This window comes from Cannabis sativa, chromosome 5 (genome assembly GCF_029168945.1).
Source record: "Cannabis sativa cultivar Pink pepper isolate KNU-18-1 chromosome 5, ASM2916894v1, whole genome shotgun sequence".
NCBI lineage: Eukaryota > Viridiplantae > Streptophyta > Magnoliopsida > Rosales > Cannabaceae > Cannabis > Cannabis sativa.
In genome coordinates this window covers 6,669,372-6,681,832 of record NC_083605.1, presented here as the reverse complement: position 1 = coordinate 6,681,832, position 12,461 = coordinate 6,669,372, and the positions used below count along the sequence as shown (strand labels likewise).

Sequence of the window (12,461 nt, the reverse complement as noted above, 5' to 3'; positions counted from 1 at the left end):
AATTATTTTTTTATTAATATTTTATATTTTATAATATGTGTTTGTATTTTTTTTAATATATTAGTGTTATTTTTATAATTTTGAAGTTGTGTTTTTGTATAATAGTTAGTAGATTGAATAATAAATAATATGTAATATTTTAATTTTGATATAATTTAAAAATTTAAACATTTAAATTTTTAAAATAAACTTTATTTTACAATAGAGAATTCTCTGTCCCATTCTTAATGAAAAAAAACAAAGATAGAATTAAAATCCTTAACAGAAATAGAGATAAAGGAACACTCTTTGTAAATTCTCTGCCTCGTGTAGCATAATAAGTTGGAGTAGCAAGCAAAAAAAAAAAGGAAAAAGAATAATACTTTTGATTCAAACTTGTTGGGCATATCAAAATTAAGATAAATATTAAAAAAATAAATAAAAAACTAAAGGTACAAGAGAGGGAGAAATAGCAAAATCTGATGTTCTTAAATTAAGGTGCTTTCTCTATCGTACTAATTATTTTAGTACACATCATCTATACTTATTTGACACATAATAAAATCATTAATAAAAACTAAATTAATACTTGTAAAATAGGTATAGATGATATGTTCTGAAACAATTAGTAAGAACAAGAAAAATACACCAATTTAGGGACAGTAATTTTTTTTCGAGAAACAGTAAGTGTAATATGCGAGCTCTCATGTTTATACTAAAGTTTTTTTTATTAATGAAGGATCCAAAAAATGTCCCTACCATACGTACCAAAAAGTGTACCTATAATAGACATGTCCTATATATATAAATTAAAATTAAGATTAAAATTTATGTTTTCTAAAAATATTAGATCTAAAACATTAAATAAATCCTAACTAATCCCACATATATATGCATGAAATATATCAAATGAATAAAACTTATCTAATCCAACGTTCTATTAGATTTGATCGATTCAGATGATTAAAATTAATAAACCTATAAATATTATCTGAACATAGAAAGAGTCGTCATATCTTCAAAAAAATGAGTTTGCACTGTCATAAAAAGAGTTATCATATCTTCAAAGAGATAGCATATTTTTTTTTTTGAATAATAAGCGTATTATTATAAAACGAAATAGTTAGACCTCATGGTCATTACAAAATAAGTTCTCCGGTAAGGAGGAAACCAAAATAGAGCCGTTCAAATGGTGGGTAAAAGCCCACTTAGCGACATTGTGGGCAACAAAATTACAGGATCTACTAACATTAATAAAATTACAACTAATAAACGAGGGAGAAGACTTAGAGCAAAAGGAGACATAGTTCTCAAGAGCTCAATGAGACTCCTTCCCATTGAGCGCACTGATGACTAGTCTCGAGTCACTCTCTACTATTACAAATTTGGATCCCATTTCTAGAGCCACCGAGACGGCTAAACAACAGGCCGCAGCCTCTCCACAAAGCGCATCCGAGAAGTCTAGCATATAGAATGTTATAAATGTGGTGTATATACTTTTTTTTAGCTTATGTTCATAAAATGAAACTTCAATAATAGTGTATATAAGAACATCTTAGAATAATATTTAATATGTATTTTTTCCAATGAAGATGTATTAGAGTCAAAAATGATTACAATAAACTGATAGAGCCAGATAGACTCATGTTGCTATTGCTGTCCATGTAAACGTTTTGTATTGATCAAACATTACAATTATACCTTTCTTAACAATCACAGGAACAAGCCAGAATATGTTTCAGTAACCATTTTGGCTAAGATGAAGAAAAAAACAGTTTTACAAAACAAAAGGTTAAAAAAAAAAAGGCATACATTTTATCATAACTACAACATATTTGTTGAACAATTTTTTATCCACAAAAGGCTGAACAGATTTGGCATACTTTACACCTTCAAGAATCTGGGTCAAAGTAGAGAAAAGGTAACAACAAGTGGTATGTTCTTTTTTTACTTCATGAACTAGTTTCTATACACCAGAAAGGACTCCATTCAAGGGAATATAAAATTGAAATTACATATGGTGTGATACTGTTTTAGTTTGAAATATAACATCTGGGTTTCGGGTATGTGGACATACTGAATTATCATTAACATTTGATGAGATGCTCCATAAGATATCCCTAGGCTGGACATTTGCTGCTATCCCAAGTGGGGATAATTTCACAATCGACTTGGATCTGGATTTATATCCGCCATTTCTTCCCATACCACTAGTTAGAAGCCAACGGGACCCAGATTGTCGTTGTGTTGTGGTGCCCCAGAGTTGCTTATTGAAGGGAACAGTATCTACACCAGCAAGGTGAATACCGGTGATTTGAAAGCGGGGACTATATTCCCCGTCTTTAACTGCCTGGTTTTTCTTCGTCCCTAACACCTCATCTACTACTGGCTGAACTTCTTCTGCCCTCTGCACTTGAATCAATAGAAGCATTGGGACCCCCACAGGCTCATAATTCCTAAGGGAATCCCGAAGTTGTACCAAGTGAGCTATCGTGATATTGTTTCCCAACAATCCACACTTTCTCCCACGTACTTTGTGCCAATTGAAGTCTTGTTTCAAGCTCCCACTTTCTAAATCTATGCACTCAGCATGATGGGCTGCAAAGATTTTAAATATTTCGTCACTAGCATTCTCAATTACACCACCAACGTTTCCAGCATCTATTCTCAACCACTCATCCAATGAAATAGACAAGTCAACTAAGTCATCGATGTTGTTACCATCATCTGTTTCATCCCGAAGTTGTAATGCTCCAACATTAGAATCAAAAAACCTGTTCCTACCTCCAGAGAAAGATATCTTCCTGGTAATCTTTGGGTACGTACAAGAAGGTGGTTCCTCATCTGACATTTGAGACTGCGCTTTTAAGCCGTCTAGTATGAGGGCATCAATCTTACTCACAACCAACAGAGAAACATCTTCAAGAGATGCAAATTCCGTAGGTATCTCATCACCAATAAAGCCTGATTTAATATCATTATTACAGAAACTTGATTGAAATTCATAACCTCCCTCCCTTCCACAATGATCATGCTGCGAGTGAAATTTCCTGAGACACAAAAAAGGAAAATAAAGGCATCAAATGAGGAAACTAAAAGAATAATTTTCTAGCTAATTTAATAAAATAAAATGTACTCCATGAGCTCACACACCTTTCAAATGCCATTGAGATTGGATTGTCATCCTGTGCTACTTGCTTTATTGTCTTCCCAGTAATATCCTCCAAAGGCATTAATTTACTGATCTGATCATACAGCTTGTGGGCTTCACGAAAAGCCAAACATTGTATTATCTCCATAACATCTTGGCCAATTTGTACAGGTAGAACAACTGAATTGGAAACTTGAATGATTAAGCTCCCACCACTCTTAGCATTCCTGAAAAGTAAAGGATTCATAGAGCATAAAAAGCCTCCGTTTTTAATCTGAACATAAGGACCAAAGCCTTCTTCAAGTGGAGGTAGCTGGTGTCGCTCTTGAGGGGAAAGCTCAATTGGACTACCAAAGCCACCCAAATAGCTACGTGGAGAATTTTGAAAGTCCTTTTCATTAATTCCCCACTCTCGCATCAAAACTTCAGTTTCTATGTCTTCAAGAAGCTTTGCCTTCCTTCTGTTTAACAACTCACTTCTCTTGTGCTCCTCTTCAGCATCTTGAATTATTAAAGACAATTTAGATTCCCCAGAGTAATCTTGACAGCTATTTCTGGGTGTAATACTGAAGCCGAATTCTGACTCCTCTTGTTTTGCATCAAAATCGAGAAAGAAGTTGCCTGAATCCAAAGCCTCTTTTTCGAACTGTCTCCAAAGAAGCTCTCTTGGAGAATCGGGCTCACTATCAAAATTTTTTATACATGATTCATCACTCACTTCTAACATATTCAAGAAATCCATTGCCACAGACTCAGCAACATCATCCAAGCTAAATGATCGTTTCACTGATCTATTTGCTTTGTAGTTTGATTTAATTTCCATCAGGATTTCTTGCTCAATGTAATCTCCAAAATCTATGGAATCCAAATTTGATGACTCTGGAATCAACTTACTACGAAAAGAAGACTCCAACTCTTCTTTGGTCAATCTATTGGTAAAGTTGCTTCGTGTTTCATCATCTTTCTTGTCGTCCACCAGAATCTTGTCTACATAATTCATATAGTTGCCATCCTTAGAATAAAAATCTGTATCACTACCCTTAATGATCTCATTCACATCGATTATCTCAATCGTCTCAATTGTAGGTTCAATGGACAGATCAGCACCTTGATCCCATGTCATAAACTCTTCTTTTTCAGACATTTCAGTCCCCATTTCAGTAATGTTAAATTCAGTAATTTCACAGTCATCATCTTCCATTTCTTCAGAAGACACAAAGTCAATATCAAACTTAGGTTTGAATTGTTCCATCTGTTGAGAAGCTGAATCAGTAGAAATGCTTAAGTTCCCCTCATCAAGTTTCTGATACAAACAATTTATAGACTTAGAGAGCTCCAATCCTGTTCTGAGCAATACTTCATGACAAACTTTCATATCCAAAGACTGGCATAAGAAGTCAGGCTCATAACTGACAGAGCTAGTAATGCTGCGAACTCGTGAAAGCGTCCTGTTATAATTGCTAGGAACCAAGTCGACACCACCGTCTATTGTACTCAACCTATTACGCGATACATTCAAAAGTTCAGGATAATTTGAACCAGTACTCAATTGAACTAGTTTGTCTCTCATTACCAAGAATCCAAAACTGACATTTAAACTAGCACCTTTAGCTTTCCCTGAAAGATTAAAGCTTGTTGTCCATTTACCACTACTTTTCTCCCCTTCCAACTCCTCCATAGTACGCGGTAAGAAGCTAGTGAGATCGACCCATTGCTTTCCAATATCCAAACTAGGACTCTCAACCAGAGAAGCATATAGGAGTAAAAGTTTAGAATCATATTTCATGGGATGATTGGCTCCACCACTACTACCATACACAGTACATCTGTGCATCAAAGTTTCATCGAATTCAGCCAGGCCTTGAGAAACTCTCGACGGTGAAGTCTGAATCGCGTCGTTCTTCTTCTTCCAATGCACACAAAGACTAAGATTTTCAAGAGAGGAGGGCAGCCCTTCAATCGAATGGACATGAAGATAAAAACAACAATAGAATTTTCTGTCGCCAATGTGAGTAAGAGCTTTCAAAGGTCTCTTCCAATTCCATAAAGACGATTTCTTATCCTTATATGGCACATTTTCTCTAGGATTTTTCAGTTTTAAGTCCGATTTTGATTGGGATAAATGTATTCTTCCACCTACTTTGGATTGAATTTCATTAGGAGAGGGTTTTGGCAAGTAAAGGGCTTTGCTAATTTCCTCAATGTCTCGCAACAACTTGCCATTACTTGAATCCCCTGGACCATTATCAATATAACTTCTACTATCTAGCTTATTCAACATTTTATCCCAAAATCCAAGTCCAATCTAGCATAATTAACCAAAAATCTCAGCTTGTTCCACTCTTAGAAAGAATTTCAGCAACTTCAATTCAATGCAATCGTCTGGATCACCAAAACTTGGATTCAACTAAGAAAATAAAAAGGTATGACTTACAATACAAAAAAAAAAAAAAGGAAAGCTCCAGAACAAGATTTCAATGATAAAAAAAAATTATGAATTAATCAAAATCCAAAATTCATCACTTCAAACATTGAACTGAGAAGTTTGTGATACTAACCTGACAGAACCTATAATCTCTTCCGTCAACGCAATTGGATAAGTCGAGACAATGAAGAAGAAGAACAAAAAAGGTAGTACAGTGGTGAACCCAAATGGAAAAGAAAGCACTGATAATATTATTACCCGGAGGAAAATTAGGTCGGGAATCTCTGAAAAGTTTCCGGGAAAATGTGGAGGACGCCAAGTGCGAATGATATAAATATATCCGGGAAAAACGTGAAAGCGAATATATGTATCTAAGGAAGAGAAATGCTAAAGTGCTTACGACTTGTCGTATGACTACTAATAATAATGATTATACTTTATGTTAGACTCTAAATGAATAAATTGTAAAGGCTGTGAAAGTTGATAAATATGTAATTGTATAATTATTGTATAATATGGAATGAGATAATAGAATTTTTGTTTAGGAGATTGACATTGTTTCGAAGAGTGTATTATTTAAAGTTTGACACTCACTTGAAGAGTGTCTCGATGTAATTGATATTGTATCAATTGATGCTTTCATTGAAAGAATCTTAATGAGAGATTTCATCGAGAGCTCTACAAAATGAATGACGAAGAGCTTCACGAATTCGTGAGATCTGTCTTGATATCAATAGACAGTACCAAATTTTAAATACATTCTTCGAGACAGTATCAATCTCTTAATTGAACAAAAGTTCTATTATCTCTTTTCATATTGCACAATAGCTATACAATTACATATTTATAAGCTTTTACACCCTTTACAATTTACTAATAAGCTCTTCTAGTATTTTTATAGTCTAACACTTGAATTATACTTCTCCTATATTACATTAATATTGGGTTCTACTTATTTTACTTTAATAATGATTATAAAAAATCGTTGATCATTTATAAGAGGACACATCATAAGGTAGTAGGCACTATAACTATAAATTCGTGCCAGCCCGACCCAACACGACACGTTTTCAAAAAGCTCGAAAAAAAAAATAGGTCAGGTCGAGTCGTGCCAACCCATTTAATATAGACTGTATCATAGTGACCCATATTTTGAAAAGCCAATCCAGCACAAAATTTTCGTGGCAAGTGCTGGTCATTTAACGGGCCAGTCCATTTCCTTTAAACATGCTGTCACATTTTATTACACGAGTCAAAATTGGACCTGAATTATAAAAAAATTATTTTAATATATTTTTTTATTTTATTTTACTTCATTTTCACAACTTTTTAAATAGAATTCAGGTGAGCTCATAAAATTCATTATTTTAATTTTAAAAGAACAAAATAAATTAAATTTGAAAAACCGTGTTTTTGCAAATGTCAGTTGTATATAAGAAAATATAAAAACTGTAAGCGTTTGCAGCAGCAGAAAGTAATTCTGCTACGGCAAAACTGAACAGGCAGAATATAAAATATTTTGCAGAAAAATAAATAACTTGACACAAGAGATTTGTACGTGGTATCAGTGTTCTCCCAAACACTCCTAGTCCACGGGGCCACGCCCAGAGAATGAAATCAATTAATAAAGTATCAAAATTACAAAGACAATTGACTTAAACAAGTTTAGACTCCCTCTAAAGTATTGTCGCAATCCTTTGTAATCCACTTTATGAATCTGATTTCTTGAAACACCTTCAATCCCGAACTCCCTTCGTCTTTGAAGTGTGAGTGCTTACTTCCTCCCGAAGTAAGGCTTCAACAAGTCTTCTCCCGAAGACCAAGTGCTTACTTCCTCCCGAAGTAAGGCTTTATCAAGTCTTCTCCCGAAGACCAATCTCTTGTTCAGTCAAGTAGTTCTTCACAACCTCTAGGATAGAGTAAGAACAGAAATAGAACAACTAGAACCTAGGTGAACAACTAGGCTCTCACAAAACAAAGAAACACTCTCTTCTCTCAAAAGATAAATGTAGAAAATGAATAATGGAAGAGGTAATTCGAATGGTTGCTCTCTAGGCTCTATTTATAGATCATAGAAACCAAAGAGGCAACCACAAGTTCGAATTAGCAGCTGTACAAAAACTTTCCAAAAACAAACACGATCTGCTACAACAGATTCGGATGCTGACGCAGCAGATCTGACCAGAAACGGGAAACTTACTAAAATCGGGTCCGATCTTCTTTTAATGTTTGATTCCCGTCAAAAACAGATTAGATATTCTGATTGTATCAAGATACAATCGAAATCAATAAGGAAAAGGCAATCAACAAAGTTTCCCTAAAAAAGACAACTTTCCAAAAGAGAGTTCCTTCTCTTTTGAGAAGATTTCAACAAAGGAAAGTTCAGCTGAAAGTGCAACTTTCCAAACAAGGAAAATGGCAACTAAAAACCGAATAAAAGAGGTAAGAATTCGAAAATGAATGCATAGTAATCTTACCATAAAAAGGAAAAATTATTTTGTCACCTAACTTGCCAAAAAAAGGACTTTACAATCTCCCCCTTTGGCACTTTAGATGAACAAAATAATTTTTAACATAAAGTACCTGCAAGGCAAAGTTAGCAAGAGCAAAAGATACTACTCCCCCTGAGTAACACAATCGAATATCACAATAAAAACAAAAAACATGCTAACTTTAAACAATAAGTTCACAAGTACTAACAAACCACAACTCCCCCTGGAAAAAGGGTCCAGAGTTGGACAACAAACTAAAAAATAAATATCTTTCCCCCTTTTTGTTTATCGGAGTGCCAAAGTAAACAAAGAACAAAAAATAGACCCAAGTTTAATTAAAAAGAGACAAACGAAAACACTTTAATCTTTGTAGAGTTTAATCAAAGTGGACAGTTGCATGGACATGCTATGTTGGACATCTGCCATTGCTTCAAGACGAGTATACACATTCTGAAGTTCAGACTTGACCTCCAGGAGTTCTGCTGCAGTAGAGCCTGAACTTGCACCAGCAGAAGCAGCAGCAGCACCAGCCTTTGGCCGTTTTTGAAACACACCATCAAAGTATTCAGAGGGTTGGAATGTAGGTCCAGTGATGGGAGGCTCAAGAGTTTCATGTGATTGGGCCACATTCTTCTGAGAAGATAACACCTTATAGATTAGATTTGGAAATACAAGTTTGAAGGTTGGCTTTTTACGTCTTCGGAAGGAGACTATCTGGTTTAGAATGTGTGAGGCCAGATCAATGGAAGTTCCAGAAGTGATGCGGTATAGGAGTGTAGCCACTTCTTGAGACACCACTGTCTTGTTAGGATTTGGAACCCAATTGCTTAAGGCAAACCGCATAAGGGAAGCATGAGCAAAAGTGAGGTGAGTGATTCGAAGACTCTCTCCTGGTTTCAATTCTGAACGAGCACCAGTGAGTTCAGAGTGCATCAACTCACGATCCATGGACATCACAGCATTGGATACATTCTCGGGCAATTGCAAAGCTTGAGCAATGTCCTTTTCAGAAAACGAGAACCAATGACCCCTAACATACACTTTTCGATAAAGTCTAGAATTCTCATCAAGGAAATCATCAGTAAGATTAGAATAAATGTAATGACCGCTCTAGTAATATGGATTAGAAAAAGGCAATTAGCACTAATTTTTATTATTTTATTATTATTTGTGAATTAAATTTAAATGTGGACCCCAATATTTAGAAATAAATATTAGAGTTATAATTTCTCAATTTCGGAGATTTTATTAAACTCTAGGGGTATTATCTAGCTTGTATGTGCAATATGTTATTTTTGTAATTTTTGTTTGGCGACAACGGAAAATGCGATGGATGGCTAGTTTGATCACATGGGTAAGTTTAGAACCTTATTTCATAGTGGGAAATATTTTAGAGTAAATATTTTATCGGGATTGAGCGGGGTTATGGAATTGACCATTTTACCCCTAGCTTTAGAATTAACTAAGTTATAACCTTAAGGGCTTTTTAGTCTTTTCCTAATTGGTGAGGGGTAGGTGGCTGCCCTTAGTGTTGACACCTATTTACTTTTGAATTTTAATTAAATGAAAGGGGTTTTATTTTGAAAAAGAGATTAAAAATTAAAGAAAATCAAAAACCAATCCTCTTTTCTCTCTCTTGGGGTTCGGCTCTCTCAAACCAGAAGGAAAACCCAAAGTTTCCATCATAATTTCTGGATTTCCATCCAAGGATTCAAGGAAAATATTTAAGGTAACCCTAGCTCCCTTCTCTTTCAAGTTCATGAGGTTGTAAGTTGGTTTTTGAGGTGATTTTGGGTATTAGGGGCTGTTAGGGTTTAAGGTTTGCTTAGTTCGAATTTTAGGGTTTATTTAGCTTGATTCTAGTTCATGGTAGCTGGTTTAGAGATTGGTTGTTGGTTTTGAGCAATTCTAAGCTTTGAGTTCAAGCTTTAAGCTTTAATGGCAAGTTGTTATTTATTGTGTTTTTCTGTGAAATACTGGGCCGGGATTTATTGTGTATGCATTGTTTAGGAGCTTCCGGAAAGTTTGGTATCATTTGGTGGAAAATTGAGCAAAGAAGGAAGTGATTTGGGATTCTTTGGTGCAAACCGGCAAAGCCCAGGTTTGCCATGCCCCAAAAACCGGTTTGCCGGTTTTGGCAGGATTCCCGAACACTTCGTTTTCTCAATTTTTGTCCATTTCGGTACCTCGGTTGGGTGTTTCCCCATTTCCAGAGTTAGAATAACCCCTTTAGAGCATAGCAGAACCTAGGGTTTTGGTTTTGGGATTCCCGGGATTAGGGTTTTAATCATGTGACTTACCCGGTTTCAAAATGTGATTAGGGCATCCATCTAGCACGAAATTCCGTTCGGCTCGGCTAGCACACTTGAATTCGGAAAACGGTAAGAACTGTGTATAATGTATGATGTGATTATCTGAATGTATGTATGTGTTAATATGTATACATGCTTATTTATTGTGATTCATACACTACCAACACTTGTACGGTTGTGGTACGGAGTGCATTGGTAAGGTGTGTGATGTTTGGAAGTACATCATAGTGTTACCAACACTTGTACGGGAAGGTACGAGGTGTTTGTGGTACAACACTAGATAGTACTCAGGGTGCGGTCATACCTTACCTATACTAATACGAAAGTATAATGAGTGTATGTGGTACATGGTACATGGTCGTGTCCCAGTTAGAACGTTCATACTCATCTGTTAAGCTCTGTAAATAGGTGTATGGGCGCCTATTTACAGGTCGGAAATTATATGATATGTTATATGCATTTCTTACTGAGTCTGTTGACTCACAGTTTCTGCTTCCATGTGTAGGTAAAGGAAAGGCGAAACCTGAACAGGAGTGAACCTGAGCTCGGGTGAGATTGTACATGTCAAGCAGCGCGACCTGGAGTGTTCGGTCTCGGGACATCTGGGAGTTGTATTTTGAAAGTCGCTGTGCGACCTGTAAATCTGTATATTTTGAAATGTGTGCTTAAAAAGTAAAGTTTGTAAAGTTTTAAAAATCGGGATCCCGGCACTTGTAAATATTTCATTAAATTATAAAGTTTAATGTTTAATGCAAAAGTTTTAATTTGACACGTTTTTCGAGAAATTTCTTTGATTAGCAAAGATTGCACAATTATTGAAAAAGCACTGTAGCGTGCCTTAGCATTAGGGCGTTACAATTTTGGTATCAGAGCCGCCAGGTTTGTCTACCGAAGCTTGCTATGACATGTACAATCTTCATCAGAGAAAGCTCGGTTCACGGTTCAGTAAGCCTGTACTTGTTTAGTATCTTAAATAAATGTGAATGTGAAAGCATGTTAGGAAGCATATTAGATTTAAATTAAATTTTTTTTTTAAGAAAAGAAAAGAAAGTGTGTTGCCTTTAAATTATTAAGAGCGGTGTTAATTTTGATCGCTGTCTAACCTGCCTGGCTTATGGATTCGCAGGCTAAGTCCTATTAAATGGACGCCCCGCGAAATACAAGAAGTCAGGGTGGCATGGTTGAGACCGGAGGCGGTCAGAGGAATCCCCAAAATCCTCGTGGTCGCGGCCGTGGCCGTGGCAGAGCTCAGGGTGGTCGCCCTGAAAATCCACCTCAAGCTCCTCCTGATTGGGAGCAAAGATTTGCGGAGATGCAAGATAGAATCCGCCAGCAAGATGAAGAGATCCAAAGGTTGAGGCAGCAGGGTCCTCCTGCCGTGCCTCCTCAAGAAGTTCAGGCCGTTGCAGTTCCTGCGGTGCCAGCAGAACAACCTATTGTTGGCAACCGTATGGAACCGTTGTACGAAAGATTTCGAAAACAGGCACCTCCAGTGTTTCTGGGAGGCCCTGATGTGATGAAGGCCGAGCAGTGGCTTTCGGTAATAGAGCGCATCCTCAATTTTATGGGAGTGGTTGGAAATGACCGGGTAACCTGTGCCACTTTCCAGTTTCAGGAAGACGCTCTCGTGTGGTGGGAGTTAATAACCCTCACTCGAGACGTCACGCTGATGACCTGGGAAGAATTCAAGGAGTTGTTTAACTCCAAGTATTACAATGAAGCAGTCCGCAGTGCAAAGCGGAAAGAGTTCACTGATCTGGTTCAGACTGAGGGAATGCCTGCTATCGAATATACGACGAAGTTTGACCGGTTGGCCAAGTTGGCAGCGGGAATTGTGCCAACCGACTTCAGTAAAAAGGAAAAATACTTGGCGGGTTTGAGTGCAAAAATTATACATGATTTGGTTATTACTACTACCGAGGCAACCACTTATGCGGAGATGGTTGAAAAGGCTTTAAGAGCCGAGGGTGCGGTAAAGTTCCTTCAGGAGGCCCGGGTGACTCCGAGTGTTGGTGGAACCCCCACTATTCCTACTCCTGTTTATGGTAGGGATGGTGGTGACTCCACCACCGAGCAGAAAAGAAAAGTGGTTCCAGCTTCTG

The 12,461-nt window shown here is 36.6% G+C and overlaps 1 protein-coding gene across 1 annotated transcript; it reads right to left on the bottom strand.

The window, feature by feature from the left end:
- Positions 1-1,638: 1,638 nt before the first annotated feature.
- LOC115716461 (protein PLASTID MOVEMENT IMPAIRED 1-RELATED 1) lies at positions 1,639-5,896 on the bottom strand. The gene is made up of 3 exons (XM_030645269.2): positions 5,689-5,896; positions 3,133-5,537; positions 1,639-3,029 (listed from the first exon to the last, which is right to left on the bottom strand). Exons 2-3 carry the CDS (start codon positions 5,409-5,411, stop codon positions 1,991-1,993), a joined length of 3,318 nt encoding a protein of 1,105 aa, XP_030501129.2. The 5' UTR covers positions 5,412-5,537; positions 5,689-5,896; the 3' UTR covers positions 1,639-1,990.
- Between the last annotated feature and the right edge of the window lie 6,565 nt (positions 5,897-12,461).